Source organism: Kryptolebias marmoratus, linkage group LG19, assembly GCF_001649575.2.
Source record: "Kryptolebias marmoratus isolate JLee-2015 linkage group LG19, ASM164957v2, whole genome shotgun sequence".
Taxonomy (NCBI): Eukaryota; Metazoa; Chordata; class Actinopteri; order Cyprinodontiformes; family Rivulidae; genus Kryptolebias; species Kryptolebias marmoratus.
Window position 1 is genome coordinate 9,429,857 of NC_051448.1, and position 26,766 is coordinate 9,456,622.

At 37.8% G+C, this 26,766-nt stretch overlaps 1 protein-coding gene across 7 annotated transcripts in view; it reads left to right on the forward strand.

Annotated features, from left to right (window-relative positions):
• utrn (utrophin) overlaps positions 1 to 26,766 on the forward strand; it is a 176,884-nt gene that overhangs the window by 79,095 nt on the left and 71,023 nt on the right. For all 7 annotated transcript variants that reach the window (XM_017423258.3, XM_025007463.2, XM_025007466.2 and 4 more), the window contains one exon: positions 23,081 to 23,253. In XM_017423258.3, coding sequence (XP_017278747.1) covers positions 23,081 to 23,253 — 173 coding nt within the window. The remainder of the gene's footprint in view (positions 1 to 23,080; positions 23,254 to 26,766) is intronic.

Genomic DNA, 26,766 nt, shown 5'->3' on the forward strand with positions numbered 1-26,766 from the left:
TTGCAGTCTAATTCTGCATACATTGTGCTATTTTAGCAATTCATATGAAAACATTCAGCTCATTCAGGAGATGGGTGCTGTGACTTTAGGTTATGTAGCTTTTAAACTCCAATTCAAAATAAACTAAACTTTATTTGCAAATATATTCTCTGTAGAAATATGTTGAGATCTCTTCAATTACTTCAGAGACTTTGTTCTCTTTTAAGTCTATCATACTTTATTTCTGTTTTTGTTCTTATTTTAGTTCTTAAATACCATTTTGATACTTCAAACTTATAGAAAGTCATTTGCTATATTTAAGTTTTAACCAGCCTTTTGCTACTTTTATCTCTTAGTCAGCTTTTTGGTACTAGCTGCAACTTTTGGCTACTTTTAGCTTTTAGTTAGCTTTTTGCTGCTTTGCTTTTAGCTAGTGTTTTGCTACTTTCATCTAGTGTTTTGCTTCTTTTAGCTTTAATGACTCAGTTTCAGCGTCTTCAGCAAATTTCAGCAGAGTCATCCAACACTTAGCGTTGACTCAGCATTTTCTGTGAAAATGCAGTTTTGTGCATGTTGAATCTTCTGCGTTGGCTAATTAGCAACACAGATGTAAACTCTACTACGGCTGTGTGAAATGTTACTTTAAATAAAACTCTGATTCATTACATGCTGGTTTGGGGATTTTTAGCCTTACTTCAAGACTGCTAGAAACAAAATCTTTGAAAACACGGCGGATTCTGTTGCCAAAAGAAAGTCAGCTTTCTGCTCTATTTAAAGCATCATTAAAGCAGAAGCCTTGTGGTTAGACAAGCTCCTGAAAGAAACCATGAAATTGATGACAAGCTAACAAGTAATCCACGGCTATTCAAAAGAAAGAACAATCCTTTCAAATTAATCTTACAAGTGATGACAACAATAGAAAGTTGGCCATGTACTGTTCTCTACAACGCCATCTAAACGCAGGGCTTGTTGTTTGGCCTTTTGTTCAGTTTTTGAAGGCGTTTAGACAATGTGTTTGAATGTATTTAATTCATCAGTGCTTCGGGTTAATGCTTGTTTGGTAGGATAGTAAATTATTTTGAAGACTTACCAAGAAGAACTGACAGTAGTTGGAGCATTACAGTTGCTCTGAGGATTAAATATAATTCACAAACAGACAAAGTACCAATCTGTTGTGAACATTTGTTTAATTCCACAGTGCTGTTTGACTATTTAGACAGTTTATCCAAACTAAGTTTTTGAAATGCTTTGTTTGACATTTAACAGTTAAAAGTAGAACAACTAATTCATTGTTAACTTAATCCTGTTTCAAAGCTGCTTAATTTGGACTCCTTTTTATCTGTATTTCCTTGTAACTGTCTTGTTTTTCAGCGCAGTTCAAATGTTTTGCAGTAATAATGTCAGACAGTGCTCTGTGTTTGTTTGAATGATTTACAGGATTAATTCTTATGTAGTTCAGATTGTTTCTACCTTCGGTGAAAGTGTGAGCATCGACTTCGTTCTCCACGAATTAACGTGCACAAGTGATTATGAACAACTGCATGTTTTAGGAATCGCTTTAGTTCCCTGTAATTGAACAAGCCTTTCATCTCTCGCTGTTGCTGTTTTTGAATATATTTCCTCATCAAGGCAGATCAAAGGCACCACTGTACAGATTAAGAGTATAAATGTGTCTGTGTGGAAATATGGATGCACGGGTGCCGTCGCAAGGAGGAGTCTGAGGGAAACGTTGATATCAGCTCCTTCTTTTCCATGTTTTATCACTTTTATCTGATCGTCTTAATCCTTATCTAACTTTGCTGCTCAGAAATTATCTGCACCTGACAAATCTGAAACTAAGATTTATTAGTAGAAGACAAAAGTCACTTTTGCTTTTTTGTATTTACAGCCTGCATTTGGTACCACTGGTGTGCAAGGTGTATTTTATTTTTTTATTATGGTCAACCTTTTTCAGAATGTGGATTTAAATTACAATTTTAAGGTGCTTCCAAACACGAACCGTATATTTTAACTCAACATACAGCAGTGCAAGAACAACTGATAAGTCATGGTCATATATTTTTACAATTTATTCCCAGTGTTTTACTGCTGCTGATGGAGACAGTAGTTTTGTCATATTTTATTTCTGTTTTAATTAGTCCTTACATCGAAGAGAATTTTTTACAGTAGCATGAAGCAAGCGGTGACCTTTAAAACCCTTTAACAAATCACAATGCTGAATAGTTTTGAGGCCAAAGCCATCATTAATTCTTTTTTTAATGCCAACAGTATGAGATTATAACATAGTTGGAGCCATGAGCTCCCCTTTCCACATTTACCTTTACCATCTAAAATCTTTTAATAGCCAACATCTTGGTTTGATTGAAGGGGAGAAAGCTTTAATAAACTTTTTACTCATAAGAGTAGTACAGTGTGCTGCAGATTATGTCTACTTGTATCCCAGTGATCTTTATGAGCTACATGGCTTGGTAGGTTGGATAAATAGGATATATTTAAAAAAAAAAAAAAAAAATAGAGCTTTAACATCTGACAGCTTAAAGGAAAAAATGACTCGCTGTCCATTCTGTGTCTATCAATATACTTGTAAGGTAAAAAATAAGATTAGCATTGTTTATACCTGCAGTTGTGATCATTACTCATCACTTGAATATCTAGTCTGATATCCAGCCTGACATATGTTATTTTTTCCATTTTCCCGACGGGGCAGATTTGTCCCAATTCTTTTTATGTTGTTTGAGGGTGAAGGGGTACAGCTGTCTGTCCCTTCAAGCAAAAATATTTGTTATGGGCGCTTCCATTTAAAAACGTTGTTGTGACACCAACCATTATAATGTCTAGTTTGATGTATTCCAGTTTATTTTGTTTAGCACAATTACCTTTAACAAAAAATAAAAATATTATTGTATTTCGAAGGAGGTCTTTTAAGCTAGATAACTAGTTGCATGACATATATGGGCCATATATGTTTATTGTCACATCTGTTTACACAAAATGAATTGGTAACAATTGATGTACATTACTTTTTAATAGGTGTCCTATTTTGCAGCAAAATATTGCAACCACTACCCCTCATGACTTCAAATTAAGGGTTTAGGTGTGGGGGAAACCCAAAGTAATGGGATTCAGCCTTTGGGTCTCCATTTACAGTATGTGGGCAACTTGTCATGTTCAATTTGGTGCAACAGTGTCCAGTCAAGGTTTATGCACTGCCTAGGTACTGCAGCATTATACATAATGGAGTTCATGGAAATGTCTAAAATAAGACAACACATCCACCTTTTTTATTTTTATCTCAACTCTTACAGAATCTTGTACATCTCATGTGCTTACAGCAGTAAACTGCTGCTGTTGTAGCCTTTGCTTCAGCAGGTAAAAGTACACTTTATCAACACAACACATGCAGATCACCACAAGCTGAACACTATTCACCTTGTCACATTGGATGTTGAATATAGATTGCATCTCCGCTACAAGCAGTTCTGTCACGTTGTGAAGCATTTCCAATTCAGTAAAAAACGTTGTTTAAAGAGCGTTCTTTTATTTCATTGCTTTGTAGCTCTTTGAAGCTTGTGACACAGCTTGTTGTTTGATTCAGCACCTTTAGTAATGTTTTTATTTGCTGCTTTTCTTGCTGGAAATCCACTGCAATGCCATTTCCGTTTTTCGTACAAGAAAGACCTTTTGGGGGGAAAATGAATGCTCAGAAGAATTGTACAGAGTTGTGAGAGACAACTTTGGCAGGTACTTGTGTTTCTTGGTAATGGAACCTCAATACCTATACTTGTGTGATAATGTCATGGTGTTCCTGCATTAATGTCAACTAAACGTACAGAACGAATTGATAAATGCAAGTTTAGGAAATCCGTGCAAAGAGTTTCTCACATTTCATGTTTCACTTAGATTTACAGGGACTTCACTTGTCATCAAAGCCCACTTCATGATCATTAATTTCACTTTATGTAGAAGAATGTACTTTTTGCTTTTGACAAGCAGTTTTCAGTGTCAGGTAAATGTACGTTCTGTAAACACTTGAAAGCTTTTGAAAATCTGAAGTAACAGCACTCTAAAAGCTCACGCATTTGAGTGAATTGTTCCCTGCTTCTGGGAAACGGACCAAGAACGTCACCTGAAAGTGATGAGTAATGGGCAGAGGTGTGGATGTGAGATAACGGTAATGTTATTTCTTAAAATAAAATCACACCGAAAGTCACTGAGTGAAGAGTGAGTCAGATAGCAAGTTTGCGTTCGTTCATTAGATGAAATGGCTCTCTGCCTTTTCTAAATGTAACCTGGTATTGATTTATCCGCTCAACACGGCCATGTCGCTTCAGGGGTTAAATGGAATGTCGGACTTCATCATGTCCTTGACTCAACCTATGATCCTACATAATTCAGTGCAGTTTAGCTTTTAGAGCACAGTTGAAACCCAAGTGTTACTCAAAATGCTTTTTACAGCCAAAATGCTTTATATATAAAGCAATAATTAATGAAAAAAAAAACACATGAAGACAAATAACTAATAAAGCAAAAAGTTTTCACCTTTGAGACGCAATGTTATATCTACCAAGGAAAATGGTACAGCTTTAATTGCCAAAAATCTTTGAGGATGCTTAAAAAGTCTGGGTTATTTGTTATTCCTACAGCAGACTTACACACACACTCCCCACTGTAAGAATTTGCTTAAAATTTTTAAGAGCCAGAAACAAACAAAAAAAAACTGGCTTTATGTGTTGACCACCAGCTGTCCTGACTTCCAGCTATCCAGGGCCTGGAGGTGAAGACTTGGACTTTGGGTCTTATCCCACTCAGCATCCAGTCGAGTCGGGGCAGCTCCAGAGGGAACGGCTCTCAGAAATCTCCCAAAGAATACAGAAAGATGATTAACAAATATATTTGCATTTATCTAGGGCTTTGACGTCACTCTTGCAAAACAGTTGTGTCTCCTCCTGTGCTGTTTGAGAAATGTGTGCCGTGGCCTCTGTTGAGCCGGCCCAGCCTGTGTGTGTGTGTGTGTGTGTGTGTGTGTGTGTTAGCTGCTCTCATCCCGTCTACACCGTCTCAACCTCATTTGGTACAGCGCCATAACAGGCACAGCAGAGGCCCAGATGAGCAGGAGCTGTGTGTGCATGTGTGGTTTTTTTTCTTTCTTTTATTTGCTCTTTTCTTTCATTTTTCCTCCCACTCCCCTTGCTCCCACTCCTCAGTGATGGAAGCAGCTGTTGTTTGTTCATTAACTTTTTGTCTAAGTAGCACACACGTTCTGCAGTCTTGAAGTAGTGCACTCATGCAAAAAACGCAAGCATTCAGTCACTCTCGCAACAAATTCACGAACATGTTTCTCCTTTAAGCACACCTTTCATAATCCTGCTTTCACGCAGTCATTGTGCGTGTTTCTCCATCTAATTAGGGTAATTGAGTTTTCGCAGCTCTGAAGAGTCTAACTTGTTTTACAACACAGCCTTTGAGAGCGTGCCTCTGTTTGATCGTCTCAGTGAAAAGGAAATGAGCAGACAGATCAAACTGGAGGGTGTGTATACTTTCGCACAAGCTCAAAACGATTTTCCTCTGTGCAAACCAAGCCGAAAAGGAAACGTCTGTGTTTTCAGGCCACACGCTGTCTTTCTGATCTCCATGCTTCCCCTCCACCTCCCCTGTCCGCCATGCAGACTCACCCCCTGGTGTACTTATGAGTGTAAGTTTAAAGCTGTTTTCATCACGTCTTCTCTTCATGAATTTAACTGAGAACCGATTTAATCTGGCCTGATTTTCTCAGCCAGGTTGTGTTCTTCCTCTTTCTGTTTCTTTTTGTGTTCAATAGTTGTATTTATCATACGATTTGGAGTCACAAAGTTTAATAGAAGATGCAGGAAAGTTTTCTTTAGAAATGCCTTCTCAGCCTTGCTGTGTAACCTGGAAACAGATTTATGGGACATTATTAGTTTTTTATCTTTTTGGCCTAAACACAGAAGAGGCAAGTTTGCTGTAATTGGTCCTGTCAAACAAACCTCTATAGTCCTCATTTGTAGTATAATATAATTTATTTCTTTCTTTTGTTTTTGTTTAGAAACAAATATATTCTGCCCTTAATGTGTAAAAGTACGATGTCAGCAAGTTCAAACTTCAGAGTGTTTGCAGTCTGGATGGTCTTGGTTGTTGTATAGTACAGTAAATTTTGGACTGGTCCTTCCTCAGTGTTTTATTTTTTTTTTGTGTCACTTATAATTTATTTTGCTTTTTTTAGTCCAAAGAAAAACAAAAACTACAACGGACACTTAAAAAAAGTCAGTTTTTTAAAGCATGGATTCTGGCCTAACTGGTTGTTTCATTACTCAGGGTTTGATGTGTTAGTAGTGTTTTAACAACACATGACTCGCAATAAAACCGGGCATAAAAGATGAAATATTACCGACTACCTACCACAGACCAGAGAAATGTAAGGATTTCAGAACAGTTTACTGGGTGCTTGTCCAATCTTAGTTTGCAGTGTTTTCTCTTGTTACCTGCCAGGCTAAAAACTGCTGTCTCTCCTCAAGTGTTAAGATAATTTGCATATATAATAAAGTCTTTCGCTAAGTCTGCTGAAATAAGCTGCAAAGAATAACATTCAGAAGATCTGTAAAGGTAACAGGATTACTGTAAGAAACATTTCAGAAAGATTTAAGGAAATTGTGTCAACTTGTAAAACTGGTGTATAATGTCTCCTTTCGAATGACTCTAATTAGCATTTCATCTTTGTAAAAATAGCTGTTAAATCACCCATGCAACAGAGCAAAGAATGCTTCTGTATTGTTAAAGTATTGATCTAACGTCAGTGTGGGAACCTAAAGTCTTTATGCATATCTGTTTGACTGTTTGTCCTAAAGTGACCCGGTCTCCTCAGGAAGGAGGGGAGATCAAATAATTATATCATCTCCTGTCCCATCACTACATGATAAAGTGACTGCGGGGAATGTCATAGAAAAAAATGACAGAATAGTTTGTAATGTGAGATCAAAGAGGAGCAGAGATAAATGACTTCCAATTTTCTGCACGCCCTCTTAAAATAATGTCACATAAAAAGCCAAACGGGGAGAAAGAACTCATTTGATTCAAATAACTGCTTCAATAAAAACCTATAGTGAGGTGCAAGCATGATGCTATTTAGTTTTTTTTTTTTTTAGCTTTGTCCTGCAAAGTTATTGGTCTTTATAGCAGATTGGTTCTAGGATAAAAATATACATATTTATTTGTTACTTACATTTTGTTTTACTCATTTTGAAAGTGATTTCTGCACCTAAAGTTACACAGTTGGCCAAAATCTCAGCATTTTCCACAAACATTTTTTATTAGTTATTTCAGCAAAACAAGTTCTACTTCTGTTTGTGCTTCAGTAAGAATCCACCATGTTATTTTTTTTTAAATATATCCATCCAGTTTCTTCACCCGCTCGTTCCTGTGCAAGGCCGCGAGGAGCTGATTGCCCATCGCCAGCGGTTGTTGGGGGAAATGTGGGGTACACCCTGGACAGGTCGTTAGTCCATCAAGCAGTTCCTAAAAAGAGAGATGAAACAAGCAACAATTAACACACACTTCCTCCTGTTGACAGTTTAGAGTAACCAATTAACCTAACATGCTGTTCATGGGAGAACATGCAAACTCCACACAGAAAGGCCACAGGTGGGATTCTAACCTGCAGTATTTTTGCTACAAGGCAGCGGTGGTCCCTTACTGTGCCACCATGCAGCCAAATAATTGTTAGAACTGACTGTTAAACATTGCTCTGAACTCAAAATGTCTGTTTGAAATCTATAGTTCAGAATGTCTTCATAAAGCTGGTAAACAGGAGTGGTGGAGCATTGTTCTGTTTACTGAACACAATAATTGGGTTTCTCATGTTAAACTTTTTCGGGGGCTTTTTTGCGCATACTTGAGTTCTTAAAACAATGTATAAAACTGTTTTTCCTTGTTGTCAGTTAGCTTGACAGAAAAGTTGCTGAATAGTGTTCGTGACAGCAAAAACCCCGAGGCTGCCAGTGTTGGTGGTTTATACGTCTCAAAACCCCGCAGAGCTGTACATCCTATAAAAAGAAGAAGAAATTGATTCTTCCTGTGGAGGAGAATTGTAGCTCAGGGAAGTCTGGAAATGCACTATCCTGACTTTAGGTTTTTACTTTCAAAGCTGGAGCTGATCTCCGTGGAAAAACCTAATAGGGAAACACACTTTAGTGAACATCATTTATTCCATCATGTGTGTTAAGTTTAGAGATTTGTGCCTTGGAAAATGGAGAAATTTGGCAAAGATTGTTCGTTAAAGCATATTTTTTTTCATTGTAATGATTGGGTAAAGCTGCTTATGCACTGATGCCTCTTGAGATTTAAAAGAAAAAAAACTTTAGACAAAGGAAACCATGCAGACTTTCTCATTTTGATTCTTTTGTTCTTACCTCATATCTGGTGGAATGAAAAACCCTCTCTGTGCTCATCTATTAAAAAAAGAGCATTGGAAAAGCATGATCCATGCCATTTGCAAACCCCTGATGTTTAAAAGGAGTGATGCTGAACGCTGATAACATTCATGAAAGCTTGTAATGGATTCCCAGAGGGAGGCAGAATATGAAACTCCAGACGTGCACGTGCGAATTGAAGCAGTTAAGACCAACCTAAAAAGATAAAATATGCTCTTGCCACAATGACACCGAGTCAAATCTAATCTGAATCTGAGCAACGCAGATCACACACCATTAAATAAGCAGGTTCAGGTAAGCAGCGGCAGACGGTTCCTAAATGGCCATCAGAAATGGCATCATGTGCTGAATGTCAAGACGGCTGCATAGGCAGAGGGAGGTTTCATATAGGCAGAGGGCGACTGAGGATGGAGGCAAACAAATAAAGACAGAGAATCCAGCCAAAGTCATGTGTGACTGATGGGTAAAGTAATTGAGCACAGCAAGACAGAAAGTACTGGAAGGCTGTAGACAGACAGCTCGCCTACAGTAAACATTCCTGGAAGTAATAAGGCAACCGTCAACCGGTTGTTGTGGTAATAGGAGCTGAGGGGGATGGCGACCTGTGGAGGTTGGATATCTCACTCACTTTTCTTTGGCAGTAAACTAGCTGGGAGGTGGAGAAAACTGGAAAAATAAAAAAGCAAAGGGGTAATATATAGAGCCGTTAACAAGAGCAGAGGAAGAAGATGAATATGACTAACAAAAGGGATGAATAGTTTTTATGAGATGAAGGATGAAGAAGCTGCAGTGTAGAGGGAGCACACAAGCTGTGTTACTGAAAAACTGCATTTCAATAAAAAGAGCATATCATACACTTAGGCGCCCACTATGTCAGTGTCATTACTTCCTCCTCAGGGCCTCCTAATGTCAATACAAGTGTGTATTTACCAAACAAAGCAAATTTGTCATCTTCTGGCAACTTATTGACACACAAAGGCTTTGCTTTCTTTGTGCTTCTTTAGAGTTTGTCATACAAATTAAGTAAGAATTAATTAAAGGTTTGAAAAAGAATAGTGATTTCAGCACCGAGTCACAGTTTTACAACCATGTCAGAATGCTTATTTGTGCTTTTTAGTACTTATTTTTACACTTTCAGCGTGTACATTCTCAAGTGGCATAGAGTGCAGGAAGTGTTAAATATCATAAAACAGTTCATCAGGATGTGACACATTTTAATCTTTTAGTCTTGTCTCAATTATTAGAAAAGCATTTTCTTACAAGACTTCAGGTCTATTCAGTTTTTACACTTCAGCTTAAAAGACATCTTGGCTTCAAGGCTGTTTATTTTGTAACCCGTACATCATTGACTCCTCTTCCTCTTGACCTTTTTTTTAATTTTATTTTTACTCAGGATTTCAGTGTATTATTTGCTAGAATAATTCTTCCTCACGAAACAAAATACTCTGTTAGCTGTCCGCATATTTTTAGTATATACAGTATGTAGGCCAGCAAATTTGTTGGTGCTCTTACAGCTTATTGAAACAAAGCTTCATTATTTATGAAAGGTGATTAGGTTAAAAGCAATTGTCTAATGCATTCCTGTAGTAAACAAAAACAAAGTGAAGGAAAAAAAAGATTTGTTGTTTTATTTTACAAAGATATGCCAAAGTAGTATGGATAGATTTACAGTCTTTGCATTGTAGTCTTGTTTCGAACTAAGTGTTTGACCTTAATTAGTACCTTCAAGATTTTCACAAGCCATTTATTGAAAGGGAAAAAATAAGCCACTTAGTAGTTGGTTGTCATTCTGTGCACCACACTGAACATGGAGCAGAGAAAGCAAAGGTGAGAACTGTCTGTGGAACTCAGAAAGACGATTATAGATATCCATGTTGAAGCTAAAGACTACAAGGCCATGTCCAAGCAGCTTCATGTTCCTCTGATCACTGCTGTCAATATTATTAAGAAGTATAAGGTTCATGGGACTGTAGCCAATCTCTCAGGATGTGGATGCAAGAGGAAATGCGACCCCGGGATGATCAGATTGATTGTGCAGATGGTTGCAATAGGAAACCATCTAAAACCATTCAAAATGAACTCCAAAGTCAAAGTACGTCACTTTCAAAACATAAGGGGCTCCATGGAGGAAGACCGAGGAGGGCTCCACTGTTGGCAGAATATCACAAAAATGCCAGATTGAAATTCACCAAAATGCCTGTTGAAATGCCTGAAGGCTCTCAGAGAAGTTTCTGGGACTTGTTGAGACAAAACTGGAGCTTTTTGGTCAGTCACATCAGTTGTTTTTTCTTCTTCTTCTTCTTTTGTTGATATTATTATGGAAGGGTACAAAATAATAGATCCATGTCTGTACAGCTCAGTGTTTAAGGCATGGAGCATTTTGGGATCAAATCTAGAGAAATAATCTCCAGTAGCACGGCAGAGGGACTTTGCTCATGTTGTATGTGAACGAAAACAGTTTTACACATGGTGGTCGGGTAAAAATACTGTAAATTAATCAGTGAGTTGATAAAACGTGTTCAGTGTGGAAAATAGCAGTTTTTTATGTATACATTATAAATATTTTACTTAAAAGCTAGTTTGTCTTTTTCTTACAAATTTGTGGCCATGTTTTGCAGTTTTGCAGTTCTCTAGGAATGTCCAGATAGTATTATAGGAGTGTATGGGTGTGTTGGCATCGGAAACTTATGCTCTTATCTTTCCTCTGAACTGAAGCTATGCGAGTCCCACCCAGTGACTCGTCCCTTAGAGACCGGAAGGGAATTGCCCTTTGGGTGCCGTAACACCCCATATGCTGTGACATTTTTGCTAAATGACCCATCTATGAATCAGTGCTCCTTTTCTGCTGGATTTTGTTTTACTGGTTGATTACATTGAAATATGTTGCCATTAAATAAAGACTGGCACAGGAACGAGCGAAATATGGGTCAGGGTTATCGATTCAAACAGAGTTCAATCAACGAGAAGCCCATTATTTATAGATTTTTTAATATAATGAAGCCCTAATTCCCAGACATCATCTTGAGATCACTACTGGCCCCTCAGTGAGATCGATCAAAAAGTTATTTAAGGGTACACAGTGAAACTGTCAGATTATTTCATCTGTGCGTGCTTAGAGCGAAACTCCAACCAGCGGGGCCACTGCAGTTCAGAAACGCTTCCCCTCCGCTGAACGATATGAACTCTGAATAAATTGTTTCAGTCAGAGAGCTAAAGTAAATGTCACACCAGAGCTTAACAGCATGTCTCACACTTCAGTAAAAGCCAGCTGTAAACAGCATGTGAAGAGTTTAGAGGAGTTCATTATGTTGGAGGATTTTAAGGTCACCCCTTTGTTGCTCTGAGTGCTGCTTTTGTTTTTCTCCAGATTTATTTTTTAAGAATTGCGTCGAAGTTTAAAGTTGATGGGAAAAATTCAAGGCAAAATTCCCTTTTAAAAGCAACACTAATTTTTTATTTAAAACCATATAAAGATAAATGCAGCAGTTCAAATGATGCAGAGAATTCAACTGCTGGAGGCATCGATTATTTATTTTTTTCTCTTATTTGGGGTCAAAACAAAGTACTCAAATAACTGAATTATAGTAGTCCCTGCACAACTTGTAGCTAAACACTTTCCGTCATTTTTATTGGTCAGTTTTTATCTTTCGGTTTTAAAATAAGGCTGCACAATATATCAGATTTATTGTGATCACATTGTCAATGTGCTTATTATCTGTATCACAGGGAACTGCAAAAAACTGCAGGCACAAACTGGATGCCAATAATATATTTGGCATTCTGACGAACCCCTCCTTCCCTAAGTGCCCACAGTCGATTTAGATTATAATGGCCAAAATGCTAAAGCACATGGAGAGCATCTGAGCACTGTGATGAAGGATCAGAAAGGAGTGGGGAAGATGTGGATTTATTGCAGCTGATCTTGCCATTTGACAGCGATCTCCCACATGGTGTTTTCTTGATACTATATCTGTTCATTTAAATGTTAACATGCTTCTCACATGTTTTCTCCTGGGCCATAACATTAATTATGGCTGCAGTTTTTATTTCATTTCCCTTTACGGTGTTGACATAAAGACCACCCTGAGCAACATGTTGTTTTTGTTTTAGTCTGCAAAGCGTCACCTAGCTTCATCAATGTTTTAAGTATTTTATTATTTTAACGACAACTTCACAATTCTGCCAGAATGCCCACTAGTTGACTAGTTAAAGCTTTTTTTGGCCCTACTAGTTAACTAGTGCACCTAAAAATGTCAACTGGTGTGCCTAAAATGTTAATTATTTAACTAGTAAAGCCCAAAACATTCCCAGATCAATTGGTGTGATCAAATATGGCCATTCTGGTTGACTAGGTAAAACCTTTTGGGCCTTACTAGTTAACTAGTTCATCTAAAAATGCCAGCTAGTTAACTACTAAGGCCTATGACACTTATTGGACACTTGGTGCAACCAAATTTGTCCATACTAGTTAAATAAAACTGGCTAGTTGAGGCTGTGTCACAGTGACCGATTTCATCACCTTACCCTTTTGAGGCCTTTTTCCTCAACACCCTCATCCTCGACAACAGCTTCATAAACAATCACATCAAAGTGAGGTTTTAAAATTTTCTGTCAGGTGTACTGCGAGCGCCAGCAGACCACCCACCACGATTACCAGTTCTCTCACTGAGAAGCAAAGAACGCGATGTTCCTGTGTGAAATGGAAAATCAAAAGTGCCAGGGATGTTCTCGTTGAAAGAAAAAAAAAAAAACAATCTAAAGAAGTGGAGGCAGAAGCCTTTGAACAGTAGTGATGAGGAGACTGATAAGAACTCTCAGCAAGCCGCTGCTTTAAATTCGGTCAATTCAGCAAGTTAATAGCTTTTAAAATTCAATAGATGGATTTTATTTTTTTGCTTCAAAAAGCTCTGATTTACAGGAATTAATTCTCCGTTACTACAGATATTGAACGCACAAACTTCTCAGACTTTAATTTACACAAGTCCTAAAGTTTGAACCATATTTACTCACAGCCTTTCTGTTTTGGTCTCTTTCTTTAAGACCAGTTAAGCTATATTACTGCTAATGCAAAATAAAGATTTTCCACTGCGGGTAGTTACTTAAATAATTCAAACAGTCAAATAGAGAGTGGCTCATATTGTTTAGCAGTTAAACAGTAGTGGATTTATTTGTTGGTGAGGTTACATTCTTACTGTGCATCTCCCAACTATGAATCCACAGCGTTGTTCTCGTGTTTAATATCATCGAAGGCTGTGTGCGTTTTAGGTCATCTTCCGAGAATCTTGTAGAGACACTAAAACGCTTCTCCAAAATCAATACTTGTTTACCGAACGACAGCACACAGGAGCTCGCAATCAATTTCCACTTTGCTGTTTGGAAGCCTGCATATGAATTCTGGTTTTTCTCGCTTTTGATTACGAGCGTATGGATTGTGAGCTATGATGGAATCCATGTAATAAGTTACTGGGGGACTCGCTGCCCTTTCAACCCCAGTTGTCTTGTCTAATGGCAGCTCTGTCGCAGCAGTGAAGGTCAGCCGTCAATTAAATGTTAAACAGAGGGTTTCCAATGTGCTCGGCGGTTAACATTTCCAGGAACATGGTTTAGTATGTTGAGTTTAACGGTTACGTCACAATCACCTTCATGGTTTTTTTGGTTTGTTTTTTTAATCAAGTATCTTATGTTTTATCTAGTTCTTGGCAATAAATAAACTAAGCAAATAATTTGTTCTGCACTCTACCTCTATCCTGTCAGATTTACTGTATATCTTGTATATAACTTGTTTTAGCATGATCCAGAGCCGGATGCAGACTGTGTGAATGGTGCAAGCAGCACCTTTTAGTTTATTCCGTTATATCCATTTCTTTATCCACCTCTTTTCATCGATCTGCCATAATCAAATGTAATCCACTCTAACATGTTAACTAAATCAAAGTGTTCAGGATGTGAAGTTGATTCTGCGCTCCCACTCAAAAACACAATAAAATATTAGAGTGACTGATAAAAAACTAATACTGCAGCACAGTCTCACTTTTATTTCATTAGATGAATGTTTGGAAGCAGAGAACCAGATTTAACCCTCAGAAAGACGTATGCCCTGACTGTGTGTTCAGTATAAATTTCTGCTACAGTTTGCCAAATACGCAGCAAAGATTACCCACAGAAATACAGTGCATGCACAGTACTTACATCACGTTGATGATCTGGTTTTCCCAGAGGGGTGTTGGCCTCCTAACAGGATGAGGAGTGTCAGTGATAATCCAAGGAAGTGACTTCACTGGATGTAATACTGCTGCGTTGCTTTCTGATACAGTCCAGAGGCGGAAAGTCTGGATTAATTAAATGGGATTGTAGAGAACTTTAAATATTTACCATTACTGCTAAGGTATTTCAGGGTAGATTGGTCTGCTATTAGAATTGAGCCTTATGTTTGCGTTTGATCATCCAGTTGTTGTTTTTGTGTCCAAAACCCTGCAATATATTATCCTAACTACATGTAGACTGTACTGCTTCATCTTAGGCTTGAGATCCTACAAGACAGCTCACACTATGCATGTTTTTAGTTGTAGCTTTCTGGCATTTTTTTTTCCTCTTTTGGCTTTTTTACTTCCTGTCTAAGCCAGAGTTTGATAAGGCTGTCTTAATTTAGTTTGATCAAATAATTTTGTTTTCTGCTCTAGTTTATATCCCCCCCAAACATAGTATTTTAACCTGTTTTCCTGTCAGATAGAAAAAATAGACCTAAAAGTGTTTACAGTTTTATGACTGGGCTTTCTGATTTTCCTGAGACCAATTGGACCAAAAACACTCAATTTTTTAGTTTTTTCTTTTTATGAGTTTGCCCACAACCTCTGTTTGTCAACAGTCTTGACAAATAAAGCAGAACAAAATCAATTTTTGGCCATTTATGAGAAACCAAATGTGCCAAAAATGTGTTATTACCTCTTGAAGTTACTCTAGTAAAAGTCTTTACTGGGATTTTGTTGATAATCATCAAGGACAAGTATCTCCAAAGAGTTTGGATTCCCACCAATTCTCCATCTGTATATAAAAATAAATTTTAAACAATATTGCTATAGTTTCTATTTTATTTATTGCTTCTATTCCTTAAAATTCTTTAGTTATTTAGCTTCTAACAGCTTCACTGTTTTCACAATTTAGTCTTTTATTCTGTGTTTCTGTTTTTTTATTTTTGTGCAGATGACAAAGTGTGCATTTACAATTTCCTCTTAAGCTTGAATATTTTGCTGAAATTAACTGCCTGCTGTGACAATTAGCTTAATTGGAAAAATGCTTCCAAATTTCATGCAAATCCTCTCCAGCTTTGTCAATATGAGCAACGTTTTTCCAGCAGTTTCCAATACGAAATGTTTTGCAGAACAACAACAACAACAAAAAAAAAAACTCATTTCAAGAACATGAAAGCTGATTTAGTTTTATTAGTTCTGATTTAAAATGTAGAGAAACTGAAGGTTTGCGGTTGAGGACAAAGAAAACTATTTTTTTGTTGACTTTGACACAATAACTAGCCTCCAAATGGTTGCACTCACAGTTAAATGACTCCGGTCTTTTTCTGGTATTTTTCTAAATGTTTCACAACACTGGGTATTTTAGAAAATCCTATTGCAGAGCCTTTTTTTAGATTTATTTGTGCTTTAAAGATTTAAAAAAGAAATTACTAATAAAATTGAATTTGAAAGTAGATTGAAGACCGAAGTTAGTGGAGGGTCTTTTAATTAAAGATCAGGATTTAATCAAAAACTGATCTTATATTTGGTAAAGTGTGTCATTCTAGATATGATAACAGTGGAAAATGCATCATAATCTACTCTGGTGATTTTTTTAAATCAGTTGTCTGCGTTTGGACTGAATCTCAACACAAACTAGCTCAAGTAGGAACTCAACAAATTATACAACAACCTCAAATAGAAAAGCTTTTTTGCAAAAATAAATCAATGAATAAAAATGGTCATGGGATGCCAAAGTTTGTTTTAGAAAGCTCAACTCTAATTCTGACTGTAATCCTATAAAATCCCATTCTGAAGTGAAGAAAAAAGAGAAGTTTACATACTTTTTACAAGAATGTAATTGTCCTTGGTTAATAAAAAGTTAGTTGTTGTTTCTCAATCTGTTTTCGTAAGGGAGAGAAAAAAAAGACAATCTGATGTTTTGATTTATAGTTATCAATATTTAAAGGCTGCACAGACTTTGTAGCTTAGTTTGTGTTTATGTTTTTGCCCACTTTCTTTATTTTTGTAGAATATTACTCTTAGTTTGTTTCTCACAGATTTATTAAGTTTATTTTTATTTTTTTGTCTTTTATACTCTTTTAGCTTCAGGAGTTGAAAGCGTTCGTCCTGTAATGGCTCTAATCCTCTCAGCTTAGTCATGTTGCCCAACTTCAACCCTCCCATCGCTCGCCCCGAGTTGCTCCACAAGTATCTTTGCACTCTTCGTAAAAGTCTGTTTTCGTGTAACGCTCTCGGATTAAACTGCCAAAATCCTTTCAAATCCAAAAATGTCAAACATGTTTCATCACTTTTCCCCTCTCCTTTAATCTCAACTTCCTCTCCTTGTTGAATTAGTTATGCTTGTCAAATGTGCCAATCCGAAGCCACTAATATTTTGCATCCTAAAGTTAAAACATAAAAAAATAAACCCTCAAACAGAATTTGTCAGCATACATCAAAAATGCTAATAAAGGGCCCCGAGTATGTAAATATTTTTAATTAGCTAAGCGTACATCAAAGTGTTTTTCTTATGAATATGCATAAGGTTGTATTGTGACTGTGTGTGTGTTTTCCTCACTTGACAGCCATCTGTCTGAATGTCTTTGATGCACACCACATGCCTGCCCTGATGGTTGAAGTGTCATCAGACTCACACACACGACTCATACATGGAGTCAAGTTTAAGACCCGATCCTCCCGAACATTCCTCTTTAGACCCAAGTCTCTGGGCAGCATTTAGTCTCTGTGCCACTGGAGCAGGTTTAGGAGTTTGCAGGTTGTTTGTTTAAAGTGTCAAACAAAGCTGAAGTTCAGTTTTAGGCGTTGAGATTGGAATACAGCTGTGAAGAAAAGGGTATATTGTGTGTTTAGTTCTGTTCAGTTCTCTCACAAAAGATCTGCATACAAATAAAAAATCAAATCAAACTTCTACAATAAAATATCACATAATATGTTAGGTTATATATGTGTATATGTTAAGTTATTCAAAGATGAAACTTTTTAATATTAAAAGAAAAAAATGCATTTGCAGCATTGTGGAATATCCCAAAGACAATATCAGTTGTGCTAAAGTTGAAATGTTATGACTTCTCTTTTTGTTTTATCATGACGCTCACAACACATTTTATGTCCTTTATATCTAAATAGAGTGTGGTGTTTAAAGGCAGTGATTGGCTAAATATATTATTGGCATGCAGAGCATAAATGCATGGCACTTGGAATATAAGACTCGGCGATTTATTACAGTCCATGCTGTCCTTCGCAATTTTGATATTGCAGTGACCATAAATTTAGTGATATATTGTGCAACCCTAATTAAAATGAATGCTTCTTATATCAACAGGTAAATATTTCCACCCCTTATCTTACCACATCCTTCTTTTTTAACCCTTTCAGGTGTCCTCTTCTTCATTATTTGGCATTTACTCATGTCCTCGTTGTAATCTGCACCCCTTCATTACCCATTCTTACTTTTCTCTCATTGCTGCAGGAATTTCTGTTTTACCTCAAACTTTCCTCTGTGTAACTTTTCCTCCTTTGCCATGCTCTCTGCTTGTCCAGGCCTCAGGAAGTGGGTGTGTGTCGTGTGTTGAATTGGCTTAGGGGAGAGAGAGGTGGAAAGAGGAGGGGAAAGGGAGGATACTGATTAAAATAATAAACAGCTGTGTGATACAGTGAGGCTAGTGGCCAGCGAGAATCAGGAGCAACAGAGGACAGGAGAGGAATGGGAATACCAGCTTGGAGTTTTGCGTGACCCTGTGATGAAACAAAAAGTCTTTGGAGGGGAAAAAGAAGAGAATTTTTAAGAGAGTTTCTTCATCCCTGGAGACTGAGAAGATGACTCAACTTGCTTCTACTTTAACTTTTCAGCAATGAGCGAAATAATCGTCAAAGCTCAGATTCAAAGAGGCCAGTGAGTTTTCTACCCCGGATTGGGACGCCGAGCCCTGAAGTAGCTCTCTATGAACATGTGGCTCCAACAAAAAGAAGAAGGCATTCTTTGACTAAGTGGCCCAGTCATGGCAGTGATTAGGAGGGTGTGATAGAGGGAGACCAGACTGAGGCTTGAGACCTGAGGGAGACACCGAGGTAGCTCTTTGAGCCTTTGTTACCTATACCGAGGGGAATGAGAGGGCAAACCATGTGCCTCTTTGTGCAGTCGACTCTCTTCTTGAAGTGTGCCTGGCAGGAACAGTGTGCTTTTTATCTCAGTAATTGAGTACAACCGCCCTGGCCCTGCCCTGGATCGGACGGCTGGACATTGGGTAAACAGCTTCTTTCATGCCCAAAAGGGAAGTGGAGGAAGGGAAGCATATCGGGGCCGAAGGAGAAAGGCAAACCTGTCCTCGATCGCTCAGAGGTTTACAGCAGCCCACTCGTTCCTCAGGAGACGAGCCGTTATCTCCTCACTGCAGACCTCCACCCAAGATTTGTTGGATTTCCCCTCCAGTTTCAGTGCCCTGTTCTTGGCCAGAGGACGTCAACTGTCAGCCTCCAGCTGTGACTTTATCTAAGTGGCTCCAAACGTCACAACATCCAAGTCCCACCATGGCTGCAGGGTAACTGTAACCCTCCTCGCTCAGTGTGGCTGACCGCCAGAGGAGGATGCTACAGTCATGGGCTGGGATTGGCCGAACACACGCACCGGCACACATGTATGAGTGCTGCCAAAGGGTGTGTGAATTGTGTCAATTGCCTGTTTTGGGGCTACGAACAGGGTTTGACCCTTTTATGTTTGAACTTTTTATATCTGCTTGGTTTGTCTTTTGTTGGATTCATTCTTGTTCACACCCTGGATTTACTAATGATCTCAACCCTGACCTTAAAGGTTTACATTTTGATCGTAACCACTGGAGGACTTGCTTGTCTGCCCTAAGCCTTTAATACCATTGGACCTTTGTGATAATGGAAACAATGTAGAGACCAAAAGGAGTGGGAGGAGCCACAGCTCAGAGTCCAGAATGATTGGTTTGAACTTCAGTTTGCATGAGCTGCTTGGACGGTTTGAACAGGTAGATACGTCTAATTTTTGAAGGGTTTACAGATTCTGCTTTACATCTCTCTTCAGCTTGGACTTCGATTTCAGCCTGACTGAAAGAAACACTTCTCTTGTGTTTTTGGATCCTTATCCATTGTAGTCAGCTTTGTGACGCCAGAGCAGTCATAAAGAGATTATTGGACTCGTTTACATTGGACGATTAGTTCTAATTTGCTTTGCTGTTAGAAAAAGGGCCACGATGTTTGGAGGAGATTGAAAAAAAAACTAACATTTTATTAGCTGTACTGTGTAATTGAAAATTGTTAGTTTTGTGAAGTATTGTGATATAGTGTTTGTATGAATTACTACAAAAACATTTGAGATAAGCTGCTGTATTTAAGTTAAAAATAAACTTTATTTTTCTAACCTGAGGTCATTCTAAGAGCTAAGTTCTAAGTTAATTGTTTATAATCTTTTCACAGAATCTCACTATAAAAGAACTAAACGATCCCTTTAATGACTGTAGCATCTTCACCACTTCAGGATGAAATATTCTAACTCTAAATCAGCAGCTTAAATAAAATTTGTTATAGTAGCAAACAGAGACCAGTTGTCATTGACATGATGGCCTGTGGCACACAGATGTTTTTGTTTGTGTGTGTGTGGAAGAGAAAATGATCTGTCACTATATTTAAGCCCCTCAGGAAGCACATTGACATATACAAACTTCTGGCTCTGAGTCGTCATTCACTGGGCGAAATGAAATGTAAAGGCTGCTCTGTAAATGAATATGTTTGCCCTCTCAGTCTGGGCCTCTTGTCTCGTGTATGAATGCACTGGTGTGTATGTTATGTGGAAGCTGAAGTGCAAAAAAAAAAGAAAAGAAAAGGGAAGCACTTGGGTAATGACTTGAAACGCAGCCAGCTGGCTCAGTCGCAAAGTATTTTTCTGTCTTTTACTTTTAGTGTGTCCATCTAGTTTCCCTTCTATCTTTCCTTAGTTGTCTCCACACCTTGTCTTACTTGCACACTTCCTCACTTTCTCTAGTCTATGACCTTTAAAAAGCATTGTTCTTTGAATGGGTTATTATCCTCACAGGTCACAGTGGAGGGATTTGCTTGACCTTTGTTAAATGTCTGTTGATGTTCAGTAAATTGCAGTACATTTCCTTGGGTGCTTGTGTTTGTGTCTGTGTGTTGTGAGTATCTTGGTCGTTTTGAGTCTGGACTTTAAATTGGTCTGTATTTTACAAGAGCATGTTTTTTTTTTAAGAGAATTGAAGCACCTCTCACATTATAGTATCATTACCATCAAAGTGTTACATTATGTCATGTATATTTAATGAAGTATGCTCACTTTCTATGTCTCTCTCTCTCACACTCTTTAAATCTTTCTTAGATGTGTTTGAATATTACAAGTTTGTTAATGTTCACAAAGTAGGTGTGCTCATGTCTCAGATGTCTCATCAGTTTAGGATTTGGGGAATTTGGTAGCATTGTCAGTGCCTTGAACCTTTCGACAAGCTGTGCAGTGTCTGTAGAGGGGGAGCATATTGTTAACAGATTTGGCTTTAGGTTAGGTTTGTTCATCTTGGAAGAAAAGAAAAAAGGACATTAATGTAATACAGTAACTGTGACAGGTCCGCTTGGGGAGAAGGGAGTGCTTGGGCTGTGCTAATGTGTAGTTGGGTCCTACATTTCATCCACGTGAATGCCTGAATTATAATCTGCAAATAAAAGGTGGATGTAGCCAGTCTTAGTGGATTTCAGTTTTTAAACCTGAAAATCACTATTATTTTCTGCAATTTTGTATCCAGAATTGACAAGCAAGTGATGGATCTAAGATAGAATCTCATGGCACTTTGGTTTGTCATTTGATACCTGTCAAGGTAGACCATTGCAATGATAAAATAACTGACAGTTTAGCAACAAATTATATGTGTGGTTTATATAAGAGTTCACCTGCTGTACAGTTGCTGTACAGAGTGGAAAATAAAGTGTGAGAAGCCAAAACGTTTTAGCATTGGGATTTAAATCTGCTTGTTTCTACTGTAAAGGAGGATTTAACCTGGGGATTTAGGGTTTTTGAGTGAGGCTCAAGTAGTCACTAAAGGAACTGCAGTGCCAGAAAAACCTCTTCCTTAGCTTTGGTTTTTAACCTTGAGGTTAGGTCCAGAATTTAAGATTTCACAGAAACACATTGAATGTGGGTGTGATCCATTTGCATTCAGAAATCGGGTTCTTCGTTACATTTTGGAAAAATCAGCTAGTTATTTTAACAAGTATTAAGCTAAGATTTGGCGTGGTAGTAGCTGAGAGTCATCTCCATCACATATGCTATGTGCTAACACATCGCGCTTGATCTTTGTTTAAAACTTTCCAAACAAAGCGAAGGGCGATATTCATTCCTTCAAACATCTGTTACCTGCCAACACCTGATCGTACAGTTGCTATTGGAACAGAACAGCAATATTTGCATATTTTGATGGCTTTTACAATTTATAGTAATTGTAAAAATATACAATTTTAATAAATAAAATTTCCATATCTAATGCAGCAAAGCAAATGTTCTTTAAAGAGGCTGAGCACGTGTAATTTCACATCTGATGTCCAGATTGATTTTATATTACTGTACTATATTGTAATAAGACTATAGGTTGTATTACTCCTCCTCTATCTACACCCATTCTCATCTCTGTTGCAAATGTGTCTCTGTGCTCCAGGCAGTGTTACACTCATCTGTATGGCTTTTGGAGTCTTTATCTTCAGCTGAAATAAGTGGAACTGAGGGGAGTCCCAGCTGAGATATGGGGGGAGAGAAGAAAATGGAACAGTTTTACACATCTAAAAATAAAACATTTGACAGAATCCTCTGCTTGCGTCACTCTCCCATGTGGTTCGACACTCTCACACAAACCCTCTCACATGCTCTTTGAGATGTGGTTGTGTAATAGATCTGCTGTGTTTAGCTCACTCATACCCACTGTCCCACATGGAAAGTCATGCTTCATCACACAAATGAATGCGTCCGTCTCTTTCAGCCACACATGACATTTTGGAATAGCGAGAGCATTATCCCAGAATAAAGGAGCTAATTTTGCTTTAGTGTAACCCTCTTATAATGTATTGCTGCATAACTGTGGAGGCAGACATTACTTTAGGACTTTTTTCTAGTTTGGGTGTGCTTGCCAAGCCAGTGAAAGGGTAGAAGTTAAAATCTCTTCAATCAAAGTGCTTGAGGACACTGCATGAAAATTTAAACTTCTTTGCCTTCTGGAAATGGATGCAGTGTGCCATGAACTTATTCAAGACTAATCTACACAAGATAATTCAATATGATTCTAAGCAACTAAAGCGTCCATTTCTTTTTGTAAAATTCATTGACTTTTACGTTGCCCCTAATTGTACTTTTTCTAAGACTCTGAATCAAGCAAATCTTTGTATTTGCAGGATATTCAGGCTGAGATCGATGCCCACAATGACATCTACAAGAGCGTGGAGGGAAACAAGTCGAAGATGGTCAAAGCACTGGGCAACTCAGAGGAAGCTGTTCTCCTCCAACACCGACTGGATGACATGAACCAACGCTGGAGCGACCTGAAAGCCAAATCAGCCAACATTCGGTAAGAAACACTAACCAGGATTTATTCCTTCTGTTTCTTTTACCCACTTTGATCTGTTCAGGGAGGTACAGGAGAAACAGCCACTCACACTCATTTCTAAGATCAATTTGGATTCACCAGTTAAGCTGAAGTGCGTGTTTTGGGAGCGAGAAATCTGGAGGAAACCCACATATGCACAATAATAACATGCAAACTCCACACAGAGAGGCCTGCTCAGCTGAGTATGCTCCAACAGTCAAGTGTTAGTTTTCCTCTTTCCAGTTTTTTAGGTCAGAAAAAGCATTATTTTGCTCCTGTAGCTGCGCCTCAGCTCTGAAAATAAACTCTGTATCACAGCAGTAGTTCAAGGAGCTGTCTGTCTCAATTTTCTCTTTCAGTTTGACCAGTGAAACATATTTCTTCCCAAGTTTATCAGTAGAATTGTATAGTCGAATAACAATAGGATGTATTGTTCTGGCAGTCCATATTTCTGTGACAAGAAAATAAGGTTTGACATTAAGTATTAGAGAGCGATCAGTACACAGGTAAGAAGTGCAGACATGGAAGAAGTGCTTGTAAATTGAGTGTAGAATGTTTATATTTTGTGTTTGTGCATGTAGATGTGTGTTCTGTATAGAGTTGCACAATTTTAGGAGTTTTCAAAGTCAGAAACTTTCCATGGGAATTAATGGGAATTTATGGGAAACTAGAATAAACCTGGATTTAAAAAAAAAGACAGTTGTCTCTTAACAGAGAGTTTAAATATAGTTGGGGGACATAAATTTTAGCATGATCCTGACTCAAACAGACAGATTTCATTTCTGTACCATGTAATAACAGGAACCACGCTGCAAAAACTGAAAAACTAAACTAAACTTGTTTTGTGTTTGTGTGAATCCAGTGACAAACAGGACAAAACATTATATAACCAGAATATCTTTGTTCAGAGATGTTTTCGTTTTTTGAAAATTTTCAAAATTCCCCAACTTAACTTTTCATGGAAAGTTCCTTGAAAGTTTCTGGAAATGTATCAGAAGTTTTCTGCTGCTTTGCAACACTAGTTATGCACATGTATACTCTAGAAGAAAATGGATCAGGTTATTATTTCATGTAGAACTATGACATGGGTTAAAAAATGTATTCATAAGTGTTTATATAGTATATAATGACTAATCATGGATAGACCAACCTGATGAGGCAAGGACAGTGTTGATATAAAGGCATTGGGATAGGATATAATAAGTTTATACTTCATCCTACTCCATTTGAAACATAACATTGAGTAGTTCTATTATAATGTGTAATTTGTACAATTTATGTTTAGTAATTTCTTTGTTTTTACATGTAATAATGTTTGTTTTCAGTCACTTTTTTGTTAGAAGCAGCGTCTCATACTTTGCCACAGGAAAACATTTTGTGAATCCAAACTTCAGATCAATGCAAACACAAGTTTCACAAACAAAAAATGATCAAATTTACAAATAATTGATACTGGAGCAGGAGCAAACAATTGGCACAACTACTGACTGTAGTTTTTCTCCAGTCTTTGCCAGCTGAAGCTGGAGACAGTAAATTAGAATTTAGTAGCGAAAACTAAGACTCGAGTTTTGTTTTTCTTTCCACATTAAAAGAAAAGGCAGCTGTTGATCAAAGTTAGTGATTTTATCTTTGTTTTAATCATGCAAAAGATTAGATTTTGTACTGTAAACAGACTTCTTTATTCTACAAACTCAACTGCTCCTGATAATCCTAAAATGCAAGCAAATGAATAAATAAATGGACGTGTATTTGAATTTAAATTGCCATCACTGTTCAGTGTGCTCAGAGCAGGAATGTCAGTAAAAAGGTCTGCTTGAATTTCTGAATTAATATATGAGATCTGCTGCTTTATACTCGACTAGAAGCTTTTTCCTTCGCTTCATTTTAATGAATGTGCAGCATCCAATTTGAGAAGTGCTGCACCAGAGCACAGGGTCATTACATGCGGCGCCCATTGTGTCTACCTTGATTACATTACATGCAAACCACACCAAGCTGCTAAAGTATACCTGCACACGTCTGTACACACATCAGGCTGCTCGGCGCGAGACTTTTTTGTCTGTCGCAGCTCGTTATCTCTGGAAAATATCTGATTTATTTTTAGAACAAATCTTTCTGCTTCTAATAAAGTTTCGAAACGAATGTAAAGGATAAGCCTCTATGTCACATTTAACAGAAAACAAGCAGTTTCCTGGTGCTGTGTGCTCCTACTGGACGACGTCATCAAACCTCACCATGATGCTTTCGTAACATTGAGCCCAGTGATGTGACTATATCTGAGCAGTCAGCCCTTTTTGTAACGCCGCTGCACATACATGAATCAGAACAGTAGACGCAGCCGACAAATCATTCGTTGTTTTGACTCTGCAACGTCAGTGGGGCTCAAGGCTGGAGAGAATCCAGTTTACAAGAGTCCAAAGTCTTTCTTGAAGGACAGGTTTCTTTAGCAAATATGAGTTTAGCTTAACCCAAGGCTTCTGCACTTTTTCAACACTATCCTGCTCTATGCTTGTCACTCTCTTGTTCTGTTGCTGCATGTGAACATTGCTCAAATGTATCAGAAGTAAGATTTTTTATTTTTACAAGTCTTGTGTCCATCAGGGATAAAAGACTTCTCCTAAATAACCAAAGAGTCAACACAGTGGCACATACACTTCAGAGCACACAAATATTGCTGTCAGCCACAGCCTTGGCATACATAAAGCAGACTGGTAATATGCAGAAGTGTTGACTGTGAAGAAAGTGAGGGTAAAAGTGGAAACGACAGGAGCCAGATGGAGATGTTCAAAGACCAAAGAGGAGGAGGAGGAGGAGGAGGAGGAGGGAGGATAGAAGGAAGCAGAACAACCCACACAGGAAAGCTGCAGCAGCAGGAGAGAGAAGGGGCGAAAAACAAATCATAAAGTAAAATTAAAGTAAAAACTTCTACATTTAGTGGGGTTTTAATTACCAAGGTGATACTGTGCTGCCATTATAAACTGGACTCGTTGCTTAAAAAAAACAAGCAAGCAAGACAGAAAATAGCTGCATGTGTTGGGAGTTAAGATACTGAGTGTGTTGATTATATCCAGCCCATTATGTCCTAATTGCATGTGTAATTAAGGTTGGCTTGTGGAGCAGCAATAGGAGTTCTCTGCACAGTGTTCAGATACATTATGCCCAAAGGAGAAGGAGAAAAACAACATGTATACAACCAACCACAAAATTAGAAGCAAAGTATCCAATCTACCCAAATCATCCAGCAAGCCTCTTTTTAGTGGTTTAAAAACAGGTTTTGCTTCGGTCTTCTGTAGGTGCAATAAAGAGCAACAAGCAGTGCGATCCTTTTTTATATAAAAGTGTAGGAACTGAAACGGCTTTGAAATTGTTCAGTTCAGGCATCGAAACATTATTTTTGTGATGAAAATCTGTGGGAGAAAATGGAAAAGAATAACCACTCCTGTATACAAGATGTAAGATGTAAGTGTGTGCTTGTAAAAGGACAAAGATAAACAG